Source organism: Emiliania huxleyi, assembly GCF_000372725.1.
Source record: "Emiliania huxleyi CCMP1516 unplaced genomic scaffold EMIHUscaffold_93, whole genome shotgun sequence".
Taxonomy (NCBI): domain Eukaryota; phylum Haptophyta; order Isochrysidales; family Noelaerhabdaceae; genus Emiliania; species Emiliania huxleyi.
This window is the reverse complement of record NW_005195085.1, coordinates 443,931-456,984: the sequence shown is the minus strand read 5'-3', so window position 1 is coordinate 456,984 and position 13,054 is coordinate 443,931. Positions and strand designations below refer to the sequence as shown.

At 66.2% G+C, this 13,054-nt stretch overlaps 4 protein-coding genes across 4 annotated transcripts in view; 2 read left to right on the top strand and 2 right to left on the bottom strand.

Annotated features, from left to right (window-relative positions):
- The window catches only part of EMIHUDRAFT_453818 (hypothetical protein), a gene marked incomplete at its 3' end in the record, with an annotated part of 1,871 nt that extends 1,058 nt beyond the window's left edge, over window positions 1-813 (bottom strand). Inside the window, exons 1-3 of the mRNA XM_005757113.1 lie at window positions 598-813; window positions 370-491; window positions 63-210 (exon numbers count right to left, since the gene is read on the bottom strand). Of these exons, the coding sequence (XP_005757170.1) occupies window positions 63-210; window positions 370-491; window positions 598-762 (435 nt within the window). The 5' untranslated portion in view covers window positions 763-813. The remainder of the gene's footprint in view (window positions 1-62; window positions 211-369; window positions 492-597) is intronic.
- A 136-nt stretch (window positions 814-949) lies between these two features.
- EMIHUDRAFT_220888 (hypothetical protein) lies at window positions 950-4,030 on the bottom strand (the record flags this gene model as incomplete). The annotated part of the gene is made up of 5 exons (XM_005757112.1): window positions 950-1,342; window positions 1,476-1,754; window positions 1,823-1,875; window positions 1,983-2,422; window positions 3,774-4,030. 5 exons carry the CDS (start codon window positions 4,028-4,030, stop codon window positions 950-952), a joined length of 1,422 nt encoding a protein of 473 aa, XP_005757169.1.
- Window positions 4,031-4,893: 863 nt separating this feature from the next.
- On the top strand, window positions 4,894-5,511 carry EMIHUDRAFT_220887 (hypothetical protein; the record flags this gene model as incomplete). Its single annotated transcript, XM_005757111.1, has 2 exons — window positions 4,894-4,976; window positions 5,055-5,511. The coding sequence occupies 2 exons, from the start codon at window positions 4,894-4,896 to the stop codon at window positions 5,509-5,511; spliced, it is 540 nt and encodes a 179-aa protein (XP_005757168.1).
- A 1,926-nt stretch (window positions 5,512-7,437) lies between these two features.
- EMIHUDRAFT_466164 (hypothetical protein) lies at window positions 7,438-10,913 on the top strand (the record flags this gene model as incomplete). The annotated part of the gene is made up of 7 exons (XM_005757110.1): window positions 7,438-8,103; window positions 8,665-8,845; window positions 9,044-9,430; window positions 9,889-9,927; window positions 10,096-10,233; window positions 10,415-10,442; window positions 10,512-10,913. The coding sequence occupies 7 exons, from the start codon at window positions 7,438-7,440 to the stop codon at window positions 10,672-10,674; spliced, it is 1,602 nt and encodes a 533-aa protein (XP_005757167.1). The 3' UTR covers window positions 10,675-10,913.
- Window positions 10,914-13,054: the final 2,141 nt, after the last annotated feature.

Here is a 13,054-nt window from a genome sequence, read left to right as displayed (position 1 = left end):
ATATCGCAAGAGCATCGTGCACATCTCGGGTGGATGGGCGACCGCGGGAGTGTGGCACGCACCAGAAACTGCAGGTGCGTGATGGTGCCCGGATCGCCGTCCCAGCCGCCGTCACTCGAGGCAAACCGGCGCGGCTTGGAGTAGAGGTCATCCAGCAGCCGGTCGACGCGGCCCTTGAGCCCCTCGTCGCAGCCCAATCGGAAAGGCGGCCTGTTCAACTGGTTTCCGCTGTCCGCCACCTGGTGGAAGTGCCCGCGCGCGAGGAAGCGGAGGGTAGTAGGCGAGGAGGCATCTCCGGGACGCGCGGCGAGCAGGCGCGTCTCGCGCAGCACCTAGTAGTGGCAGCCTTCATTCAAACGCTCGGCACACCTATCGGTCCACGCCCCGACGAGAGAGAACGAGGCCGTGATGGAGTGGTTCTTTGCCGGCCTGCCCTTCCTCCAGTCGGCTCGAGCTTTAGCCGAGACACAAAACGAGGGGAAGCTCGCCACCTGCCGTCGACAGGACGGCATTTTGTTAGGACTTGTTGCCAGAGAGCTATTTACCAGCCTGGGCGCCATCTACAGGAGCGTCCAAGCAAAGCGGGCGAGCCATCACCGGGTAGGACGACTTGGGGGCGAAGTAGCGAGCAGTCCCCAGCAGGATGGGGAAAACCGCGACCAGAAGGTGCATCGCGCGCCGAGACGCCGGAGGCCGCTGCGCTGGAGGCGGGGCTTTGGCGCCGTCCTCGCCGCCCCCCTCTCGGGCGAGAAGCCGCGCCATGTCCGCCTCACCGGCTTGATCCTCCTCCGCCTCCACCGCTTTCCGGCCGCGTCGACCGCGCAGCCGCGAGTACGCTAGCGCGAGCCAGGGTGCCGCCCAAACGGCGTAGAGGTCCTGTGCACAGGTGCGGGTGCCGGGGACTTACAGTCGACGGGCGCGTGTCTGTGCAAACGTCACCTAGAGGGATCTACTGCGCCTGAAACTCGTCAAAGAAAATGCGCATCATCCAGATGTTTGACTGGTGGAAGAGGAATGCGACGCAGACGGCGAGCACGCGTGGCCTGTGGCCGGGCGCGAGGACGGCGACCCACATTCCCACCTCCCAGGCCACGGCGCCGAACGCGGCTAAATGGAGGAAGGCTGGTGGCAACAAGTCGAACCGCGCGGCCGGCCAGAGGTACTGGTTCCCGAGCACGCATGATGCGTGGATGGCGGGTCGCTTTGTCCACGAGAAGCGCTGCCACACCCACGCGGCGATGAGAGCGACGGTCTCGGTGCACAGCGGCCGCCACACGACCGAATCGGGGTGATAGCACCCTTCGCCGCTGCAGGAGCGCACCGGCTGGTTTTGCAGCATCCCCTATTCAGGGCGGGGGCGGAACAAGGGTGAGGGCGGGGATGGGCCCAGTCGTGCAGCGTCGGGGGGGAGGGGGGGAGAGTGCCTTCAAGTGGTCCGACGTCCAGAAGATGCTTGTGGGTGCCCACCAGCCCACAGTGGCGTCCTCGCGTTCGTACGCCGCGTAGCAATCGACTAGCTTGGCGAGCCCGGCAGAGGCGTACGCACTGGCGAGCAGGAGGAGCAAAGAGATGAACGGGAGCGTGTAGTGGGGCGATGGCCCGCGTGTCGCGGGGTCGGCGGCATCAGTGGCGACGCCTCGGCGGCAGAGACGCGGCAGGAAGCCATGGAGCTGCCACTGGTACTGATCGGAGAGCGAGACGCGGCACAGATTGAGCGCGTCCCCACAGGGCGCGAGCGCGAAGAGGAGAAAGACCTCTGGGAAGAGGTGACCTGTGTGAGGGGGGTTCGTTGGAGGGCTCGTTGTGTGCCACTGTGTCGCACGTGCAGATGAGGCGGGGTGTCACTGTGTCGCGTGTAGATGAGGCGGGGTGTCACTGTGTCGCGTGTAGATGAGGCGGGGTGTCACTGTGTCGCGTGTAGATGAGGCGGGGTGTCAGTGTGTCGCGTGTGCGTGAATGAAGTGAGTGTGTGGAGATGGCACCAGAGTGGTGGCGGCCCGGCCCGTTGGCGCGCTGAAAGAGCTGGCTCCTCATCTCGAGTACCGCGAGGCCGAGCAGAGCCGGGCGCGCGCAGACGCCAAGCAGAGCGAGCACGGTGAACAGGCCCATTGCGTGCGGCTCATACATCCACCGTGACATCCAATGGCGATCCCACGCTTTCATGGGGTCGGGCAACAGGCCCATACGGACGGTGTACTTGCCCGCGTGGCCCGTCATCCAGCGTGTCCCATGCTGATCCGACGCACAATCTTGCATGTACAGAAGAATGAGAATGACGCGCGCCAGCGCGAGGTCGAAGGCGCTTCGCCCGCTCCACTCGGCGCGCGCGAGCAGGGAGAACTTCGTGTACGGCCCAAGGAGCACGGCCGAGGTCACCAGCAGCCAGAGCACGGCAGCAAACACGTTGTTAGCGAACTGCACCCTGCTCTGCGAAGGCCCTCCGACCCTGTTGCTCTTGTCATCGCCGCCGCCGTCGTCGTCGTCGTCGTCGTCGCGTCCGCTTTGGAGATGCACGGCCAGCACCGCCGCGGCGAGAGCGGCGAGGGACGAAACAGCGACAATCTGGGCGTAGCGGAGCCAGGCGAGACGCCAATAGGCCGCGGTCATCACCCACTGCAGGCAGCGAGCGGGCGGAGTGGCAGAGCGGAGGTTGCACGTCCTCAGCCGCCATACATTTCTTTTGGACAGCGTCTCTCTCGAGGTTCTCGAGGTGGATATCCTTTGGCCGCGTGCGAGGATTGGTGTGACGCGATCCACGCAGGCGTGTTTTCTGGCGGCCGACCGTCAGTGCACGGAGTTGCCCCTTCTCCGACTGCGCCCCGGCTAGTTCCCGAGGTCGCGCGGGGCTGACCCCTGCGTCCCCCGAGACCTAGCGCGGGTGGGTTGGAGAGGGGCCTCAGTTGGAAGGCGCGCAAGCACGCCCTACGTCTTCCCCTCCTCCCCATCGGGCCGCATGAGCGGCCACGCCTCGCAGATTCGTTTTCGCGCCTGGGTCAGGCGCGCGGGGCATCCCCCGGGTCGCTCGACCAGCGATCCGAAGAGTGGCCGCTATGCGAAGGAAAGAGTGGGGCCCTCGGGGTACGCCTCGTCCGGCCCCCTCCGAGGGGGGAAGGGAACTGCGGGGTCCCCACGGGCGCCTCAGTTCGGCCCTCCCGAGGGGGGGGAGGGGAGCAAGGGGGTGGGGGGATCGGGGCGGTGGGGAGGGGTCTCGGGTTTCATGTGGCTAAGACTTGCCCTTTCGGGGAGGGGCTTCCGTTGGAAGGCGAGCGCGGTTGCGCGCGCCCACCACCTCGTCGCCGCGCAGCCCGCGGCCCACCGCTGCCTTGGCCGCCTCTGCCGCCCTCGACTCGGCGCCCTCCGCGCCCCCGCCGGCGGCGAGGCCGGCGCCGCCCCCCGCCGCGCCAGCCCCGCCCCCGCCGCCTAGAGTGGCGCCGCCCGCCTCGCCGCCCTCGCCGCCCTCGCCGCCCTCGCCGCCCTCGCCGCCCTCGCCGCCCTCGCCGCCCTCGCCGCCCTCGGCGGCCCGCATCTCAGCATCCCCGCCACCGCCGCCACCACCGCCGCCGCCCGCCGCCCCGCGCACGCGCGCCTCGCGAGCGTACCGCGCCTCGAGAGACACCGCCGCCAGCGCCTGCTCGACCGCCGACTCCGCCTCCGCCTGCCCGGCCGCCGCCCCCGCCGCCGCCACCGCCGACGCCGCCACCGCGGCGGCGCCGAGGTCGATGCCGCGCGCCAGCTGCGGGCAGAGGCGAGCGATAGGCTCCCAGCAGAGGCACCACGAGCCGACGATCGCCGCGTCGGTGACGGCCGACATGGAGGTGAGGCCGGCGCCGCCGAGCTTGACTGGCAGCCGCGCCTGCTGCACCGCCGCCCTGCGCTGCGCCGTCGAGCTCAAGCGCCCCGCCGTGAGCTCGTTGAACGCCTCGCCGATGAGCCGATCGTGCAGCCGTGCCGCCTCCCGCGTCGCCTCCTCCGGCATCGTGCGGAGGAAGTAGTTGAGGGAGGCGTCCGCGCAGAAGCGATTGAGCGTCATCTCGATCTGGAGCGCGTTGTTGTAAATTTCTCACACCCGTGCAAAAAAAACTAACAAAGCAAACCGGCTCACATTCTCTTGCCAATTAATACGACACCCACAAGGTGTCACTCCTGCGAAACTCGTGAACTAGCCGGGGCAGTCGGAGGAGGGGCAACTCCGTGCACTGACGGTCGGCCGTCAGAAAACACGCCTGCGTGGATCGCGTCACACCAATCCTCGCTACCCAACGCGGCCAAAGGATATCCACCTCGAGAACCTCGAGAGAGAACACCCACAAAGAAGAAAGGATCCACAAAGACCGCACGGGCGGGAACCTGTTCCTTTTTACCCATCCTACCGTTTGTTTATTATCCTGTAAAAGTGGGTATGTTTACACAGAGATTTTTCCTTGCCCGATTGGATATCAATTTTGGGATTCCGTTGTTTTCGCGATTGGCGAGGAGAAGCCCGCCCGTCGCGTCGGACGCGGAGCCCGCGCCAACGAGACGCGCAGCGGCATGCTGAGCGATGCCGTGCTCACCGTGCTCCTCCTCGAGGCGCCGTTACACTGCTCACTGCCCACAAGGAGATTGGCCGCGCCTCTCGACCCAACCTGCATGTCGCGACCCGCACACCGCTGTGGCGTGGCAGACGGTGAACGAGCTAGCGTGCGGGCGGGGAGAGCGGCATTGTGCATGGTGCGGAGTGCATTGCCGTTCTTACTTAACGGAGTCGCTTAGGATTTTCAGGAGAGGAGTGTGGTGCTAGCCGTCGCCCACCCTAACCCTTGTCGTGCCAGTGTGCTAGGTAGGTAGGTAGAAAGGTGAAGAGCAGCCAGGCTCGGACTGGACACCAACGCGGTATGGGTGGACGCTGGACAGATGATGACAGTTGCTCTGCGATGCACTTGGAGCACTTGGAGTGCAGTCATCAACCTCACATCCAGGGCCGGGGAGCTCAGCCTGTAAGAATTCTTTGCGGAACCTTCCCCCCCCTTTCCCGCGCCGTGGGTTTACATCATGCCTCCGTCGATCCGTGGCAGCTCCAGCGCGATCGCCGCGGCACGCGCCGAGCTCACACGGGCGGCCAAGCCGCTTCCGCAGCGCGCGATCCCCGCGTACGCCGCCTACGTCAAAGAGATGATGAGCAAGCGGCCGCTGGGCGTCTCGACGCCAGAATACTTCAAGACGCTCGGTAGCCAGTGGTCGGGCATGGGTGACGCCGAGAAGGCAAAGTATGCCGCGGCGCGACCAAAGGCGCCGCCGGCCGGCAAAGGCGCAGGCGCGATCAAGCTGACGGCGGCGAGCACCGACAGCCTCGCCAAGGCGCTCAGCAAAGCGGTCATCGGCGGGCTGCTGGCGGACGTGAAGGCCGCCGCCGACGCCCCGAGCGGCGCAGCGCGCTCGCTGCTGCTCGAGGGCGGCCGGCTCAAAGTAGATAGCGTCGATGCAAAGGGCCGCATCGCTCTCACCCTGCTGCCCAGCAAGGCCAAGGAGTGACGGCGCAGGCCGGGGAGGCTCCCGGCGCCGACAGCCGCGCCTCGGAGAGGTTCCCTACGCGCCGCCCCCGCTACTACTGCATGTCTCTCTAGTACGCCCGCATGTCGCATTCCCACAGACTGTGCAGAGAGCCGAGACACACGCAACACGTGCGTTGCGCATCTCACGTCCCCCGGCGCGGCGTGTGTGGCGGCACGCGCGAGCGAGTGACGGATAAAGTCGTGTGAAAGAGCTGTGAAAGCGAAAGTATCGAAATTAATTGCCCGCCGCAGGCGAAGAAAATTTTCAGGGTTTTTTGGTCCCCTACGCCGAAGAAATCGAAGATTTCGGCGGGCGCTTGACGCGGTATGGATGGAGCACGCGCGCTGCCCGGCATGCCTGCAGCATCCAAACGAGACGCACGGCGTCGCTCAGCCGTGTCCACGCGGCTTCGCTCCTGTCCTAACCGGCGCCATCTGGGCGGCTGCTGCGGAGCTGCTGCCGGCGGTGCGGCAACTGGCCGACAGATACAACGCTCAGGGCACCCGCCGGCGATTCACTGGAAAGGAACGAAGGCGCCGCTGTCGGCGATTCACCGCCGTTCGTTCCCGTCTCTCAAGCTGGCTACACCGTCCATGGACGAGGGAGACGTCGCCTCCTCTTTCGTCCCGGGCACTGTTCGCGCCGGAAGGCACTGTACACTGCGAAGTACATTAACCTTCATCCCTCCTACCGCCGGCCGGGAGTGCAGCCTTCGCCATCGCTGAGTGAGATTATCCTCGACTTTGGCACCTGCGAAGTAATGAACAACATGCAGTACGTCATACGCAATGGCGCTATGACAGCCCTGCGATGGGCGTCCTCGACGCAGACGAGGCGGAGCTCATCTGCACGGCGCAGATCGCCGACTTTCTCTCTCTCCCTGCGCGAGTGGTTGCGCCACCGTGGATGAGGCATATGGGCTGGGCAGGGGAGTTGGTAGAGGAGGTCGACTGAGGGCGCGAGGCCGCCAATCGTCACAGTCTGCTGCTGACTGTCGGTCGCTGACTGGTTGCGCATTGCGCTGGCCGCGCAGCGGCCTTTAGAAAATTTTGGCCGCAGGCCTAGGTTTTGAAAGATCAAGAGAATAAGCGCCGGTGAGGCTTTGAGAAGCTGCCGTTTGCGGCTTCCTAAGTCAATTTTTCGAGAGGAACGTTTTGGCTGAGCTATAACGGCTCCAAAGTCGCGCGATCATCAAGTTTTGAGTCAATAATTATGAAAGGAAAGGGCTGGCGAGAATTATAGCTCAGCCAATCGATTCAGCGTGCTCTGAAACGCCCAAAACCGTCGAGTTTTTCACCGTGGTCCAAACAGAGAGCTTAATATTTTGATTTTCTTGGCCACGGCCACGATTACCCGTCACTCGCTCGCGCTCCTGGCGTCGCCTCTTCCTCGCGCAGAGCAAAGACCGAAGTGAGTGTACGGCGCTTGTCCGTTGTCGGGACCTCCCCCCATCGCAACCTTTTCTTTTTTGAGAGCGCCTTCGTTGTTAATTGGAACAAACCCAATGGTGCCTTGCGAGCGGTCCTTCGTTGCAGTCGCTTTTTTCGCACGAGTGCCAGGGTTCCGGCTCCTAGCCGGATAGGGGGTCTGTTGGGACTGACTCGCGCCAAAACGCCCTACCTACCTACCTATCCCCAGGCCGCGCAGCGAAGCGAAAAAAGATGAAAATAGGGGGTACCTACCTATTGCAGGGCCCTTTTGGGCGAAACAAGACCAACCTACCTACCTATCTAGGAGGGGCCAGCCAGTCGAGCAGACCCCCTATCCGGCTCCTAGCCGGAACCCAGGGCGCCAGTCCCGTTGCCCAGTGTCGTGGGTGTTGGCTGCTGCCTGTTGAAGCCAGCCGCCGCACTTCCACTACCTTCGTGAGGCCTCTGCCACCGCCACGCCGTTCGAGAGTGTGCGATGTGGGACGACGTTGCAGCGGCCGCCGTCGATCCCGACATCCTGAGCCGTCGTGTCCGCTTCGTGCCAGCGCGCCGGGCGAGTCAACCGGCTGCCACGTCCGCGCTCGTGCGCGTGCTGAACCCTGGCGTGGCATCCACCGGTAAGGCGCGCTCGGATGTCCGCAATGGCGACGGCGGCGCGCTGCCAGCGTCACAATCCGCGCCAGCCGGTCCGGCGCCTCTCTTCCCGCCGGAGCGGCTCCTGGGCATGCTCGGGTGGTCCTCTGTCCGCGGCGCGGGCCCGGGCCTGTCGAACCTGGGCCAGACGTGCTTCATGAACGCGGCGCTCCAGGCTCTCGCCCACCTCCCACCCCTGGCTCAGCTCTGCCTCTCGCGCCACCACTCGCGCGGCTGCCGCGTGCTCGGCTGGTGCGCGTACTGCGAGCTCGAGGCACTGATCGTCGAGCTGCACGGCTCGGCAGCGCGGTCCCTCGCCCCGACGGCGATGGCAGGCAAGCTCCGCCTGATCGCACGCCACTTCCGGCCAGACAGGCCGCAGGACGCACACGAGTTCCTCCTCGGCCTGCTCAGTCGTATGCGCTCGGCGGCGGCCGAAGGGAAGTGCGGCGGCGGAGGGGCGGCGGACGGCGTGGGTGGCGCCGAGCCGAAATGCTGCTCCAGCGAGGTGGACCAGCTCTTTGGAGGCAGCCTCGTCTCGACCCTCACCTGTGGCGTCTGCGGCGGCAGCACGACAGCGCGCGAGTCGAGCGCCGGCCTCTCTCTTGGGCTGCACAAGGCAAGGACACAACTCACACACTCACACACACACACACACACACACACACACACACACACACACACACACACACACACACACACACACACACACACACACACACGCACGCACACACTCACACACACACACACACACACACACACACACACACACACACGCAAGCACGCACGCACGCACGCACGCACGCACGCACACACACACACACACACACGCAAGCACGCACGCAGGCACACGCACACAAACACAAACACACACACACACACACACACACACACACACACACACACACACACACACCGCTCACACACCGCTCACCCACGCCGGCACTGGGCCTTGCACTTTGAATGCCGTGGGGCTCCTGTCGTCTAGACGTGGAGACGCGAGGGACTAGCCTGGCCCCTGCCCCACCGCCCCGTGTGTGTGTGTGTGGAGAAGCTTGCCTGGCCTTAGGCGACGACGGTCGAGAGAGCGCTCCGCAACTTCACAGCGAGCGAGCCGGTCAAGGGGGACGACTCCTTTTGGTGTGCGGCTTGCGCTGCGAAAGTCGAGGGCACCCGCCGCCTGCGGCTCGGCGACACGCCCCACGTTCTTGTGCTGCAGCTGAAGCGGTTCCGGTACGACTGCGCGCGCGGTGCGTCGAAGCTTTGCCACGCCGTGCAGTACGAGGAGGAGCTTCGGCCTCGCCGAGATGACCCGAGATGACCTCGAGATGACCCGAGATGACCCGAGATGACCCGAGATGGCCCGAGATGGCCCGAGATGACCCGAGATCGCAGTGCCTAGGAGCTCGACCTCGCCGCAGTCTGCGAGGGTGCGGGGCTTGCGCCAGGCGGCGGCGCGCCGCTGCCGCTGACCTACCGCCTCTGCGCCGTGGTTGCCCACGAGGGGCGCGAGCTGCACGTCGGCCACTTCCACTGCCTCGCGCGCGCCTCGTCGGGCGTGTGGCACAGGTTTGACGACGACACGGTGAGGCAAGCGTCGGCGAGGCAGGCGGTGGGGGCGGAGGCGTACCTGCTCTTCTACGTGCGCACGCCCCCGCCGGCGCGCGGGGCGGCGCCAGCCTTCGCTGCAGAGGCGGCGGCGGCCGGCGGCGCGGCCGGCGATGCGGACAGCGACGCGGGCACAGACGTCTGCGTCTGGGATGGGGCGGCGGGAGGCAAGGAGGTGGCGGGCGGGGTGCCGGGGGAGGGGGAAGCGGGCACGGCGGAGGAGGGTGGTGCTGCGCCGGCCGGGGTGGCGGCCGGCCAAGTGGCAGCGGTGCTAGCGTTGCGGCGGCCCGCTCGCCAAGCGCGCCGGTTGCCGGGCGTCGGCGGGGCTAACATGCCCCGCCTCAGCCTCCTCCCCACGCCGCCGGTTGTATAAAAAGGGGGGCCCCGTCCGTCGTTCCGCCAAAAATAAGGGGCCGGCCCGTTCGCCCCCCCCTTTATGGGTTGACCCCCCCGCGCCATCACCGATGCTGCCGCCGGTTCCGGCACCGGCGGACGAGGTTGGCGTCGGAGGCGGCGACTGCGGAGGAGGGGTGCCTCGTACGGCAGCTGCGCTGAGGGAAGACGCTGACGGAGCGGCGTGGGCAATGGGCGTGGGCGGTCCGGCCGGTGCCAGCCTCGCTTCCGCCGCGCCCCCCCCCCCCTCTCCAAGACATTTCCCTGTACCTTCTCTTGAGCGGGCGCGTAGGCGCCTCGCGCGCGGGCGGCGCGTCGGCGACGTCGCGCGGTGCGAGGGCGTTACCGAGAGCTGAGCCGAGATCCTGAGGAGATGTGGCTGTCCCCCCAGACCTCCGGGGCGGTGCTCTCCCCTGTCTTTTGCACGGTGGTCACGTCTCCCGTGTTCCGTGTTCAGGAGGCGCTCGCCCAATCGACGCGGCACGACTTCTTTTTTTAGGCGCGTCGGTTTCTTTCTTAGGGGCCGGGGCTCCGCCGAGAGGCGCACTCTTCAAGGAGGCGGTGGGCGTGTGGGAGGGGATCGGCGAGGGCGAGGTGGCGGCGCGGAGGCGGGCGGTCGACGCGGCTGCCGGCGCAGGCCAACACAGAGACAGACAGACACGCGCGCGCACACGCGCGCGCACTCACGCTCCCTGCTCACGGACTTGTACCTTGCCCCCGGGGGCTCCAGCCTTGCGACATCGAGGCGTGAGGGATGGACTAGCCCTCGCGCCGTGTGGAGAAGGTGGAGACGGTGACTTGGCCTCCCCTCACCCTAGGCGGGGCCGGCCGCAAGCGAAGGAGGAGGTGCGCCGAGGCGGGTGGTGCCACACTATCCACGAGACTTCTCGGAGCCTTCTCGGAGCTTTCCGTCAGGTACGACGCGTACGAGGCGGAGTACGACCGCGGGAAGATGAAGAAGCCGCTGCGGCAGGCGGCGGCGGCGGCGGCGGCGGAAGAGGCGGCGCAGTCGCGCGGCTGGCGGCACAAGGGCGCGGCCAGGGGGCGCGGGCGCGGGCGCGGGCGCGGGGCGCGGTAATGTTGGTGCGACTGGCGCGATTTGGTGGCTTGCAGCGCAAGCACGGGCGGGAGGGGCTACACTCGCCGCCCTCCCCGCCGCCCACCGACACGGGCGACGGGTCCTGAGCTCGCGCGCGAACGTGCTTGAGTCTCGACTGTGCGCGAAGAAACCTTTCGAATACCGAATCCGCACAGAGAAGCAATGCCGTGGTACACTATGCGCACATGAACGTATTCGAAACTGTGCACAGTACTGAATCACGGTGCGCGTGCGCGGGGTGGCCCGCGAGCGCGCGGTCTGGTGAACGTTCGGTCTACGCACTACGGCTTGGCGCGTTGGCCGCGGACGCCGAAGCACTGCAACGTGCAAGGCGTCGCGCCGGGCGCCCGGCCCTGAAGCTGTGAACAACAGTTCCTTCAGCAACCCAAAATGATCGCCCTTCGGGCACCATTTCACGCGCCTACCGGGCACCCCAACACTCCCACACGCCGAGCCACGCGCGGCCGGCGCCCCTCATGACCCTCTCCACGCACACACCGCGTGAAAACTGAAAAAAACACACGTACGTGTCCCCGCGCGCACGCAAACACACGCGCAGCGCCTTCAGAGCTGTGCCATGTGCGTCTGCCCTGTGCTGGCACCCCATGGCTTCGCCAAGCCGCCCGCACCAGGAGCCGCCCGCCTCTCGCACCACCAGAGCCAGCTACACGACCACTCACGCCGCGACGCGCGCGCCGCAGTGCGCCTCTCACTGAAGTCTGCGCCTGTTTCACAGGCGCCTGCACACTCCTTAGGCACATGCCGCACCAGAGCGCGACGCGCCCGGCAGGACGCTTCACCGCGAGGCGCGCGCGGCGGCACGCCGCGCGCGCAGGCCACCGCGCACGCGCTCCGCTACCCGATCAGGTCTGCTGCACAGCCTGCTGCAGGCTGTGCAGCAGCCCTGCCTGCTCTGAACACTCAGCCCGCGTGCTCCGCAGCTGCGCCCCTGCCGCCCCGCGCCAGACACGACACAGATCCTGCACCGCACGAAGCGCGCGCGGGGCACGCTGCGCGCGCGCTCCGCCATCCGTTGAGTCCGCTGTCCAGCCTGCCTGCACAGCACCCAGCACAGCCACAGGAAAGGTACATGTGCACGCCGCGCAGTCCAAGCACAGCGCTGCAGCCCGCACTCCGCGACAATCGCCTGCCTCTCGTCGAGCCCGCGCCTGCCGCACGCAGTACTGTGCGCACTGTATTATCCTCGGTATTTCTTTTTTCAAAAAGAAAAACAAAGCCCGAAAACAACAACTTTGCCGCCTCCTCGAGCAACAACCAGAAGCGCCCATCACCAGGGGGCGAGTGTGTGTAGCACCTTCGACCCCACCGAAAAAGAAGGGGGCGAGTAGTGCATTCTAATATGCCTAGTGTCGTGCGAGGGAGTTTGTTTGTAAAATTCTAATATTCTGCCGAGATCAATTCTTTTGGAAAACGCCTCTAATGCCAGCCACCAGGGGGCAAGTGTGTGTGTAGCACCTTCGACCCCGAAATGAAGGTCACCACACCAAACCGGGCGCTAGGAGAGGTGAACTGAAGGCTGAGACAACGCTCAACGGAGGCCGAGCCTGAGTGGGCGCCCGCGCGCCCCCACACAAGCAAGCCTCTGTCCTCCGGCCCACTCCAACGATCGTCCGTGGGTGACCGCGAATAACACGAGCCGAATTATGCCCACACCACCCGACCCCCCTCTAGGGACAGCAGTGCGCATCTCTTCCCGGAGAGGGAAGGAGGGGGGGGGGGGGGGGGAAAACAAAAAACCATAGCGGGTCAGCAAGCCCTAAAACGGCGGGAGGGGTAGGGCTTATCGGAAGAGCTAGAGGGCTCAGCCACCCCTCCACCCCCTCCACCCTGCACCCCTCCACCCTCCCGGAGCGAGAGAGGTCCGTCCTCGAGCCCTCCCACTTCCACCCCTCCGACCGGAGGGCTCGCCAGCCCACAGGGCTGGAGGGGTCCCCGTCGGATCGGCGTCGGGAGGGCTCCACAGGGCTAACCCCCTCCCCGGACGCCGGGTGGGCTCGGAGGGACGGTCGGACAAGGGAGGATCTTCGTGGCGGTAGGGCTCGAGAGGGGTCGGAAGGGCCCTCCGGGAGGGGTCGCAAAAAGATAAAAAAACGAAGTCGCGGCTTATGTGACTGCCCCCCAAGAGGGCTCGGAGGGCTCGAAGTGTGGGGTACGGGGGTCCCCTTGGGGCGTCTGCCAGGCGTTCTGGCGGGTAGGGGCTTTGACCAGCGCCGAGTACTGTTCCTGCGGCAGATGGCCTTCCTGCGAGTGTTTTTCGTTCGGTGTACGACCCTCGAGCTGAGGGGATCCTTCGTCGATTTCAAGGACTCCACCCCCCCCGGAGAGTTGGCTCAACCAG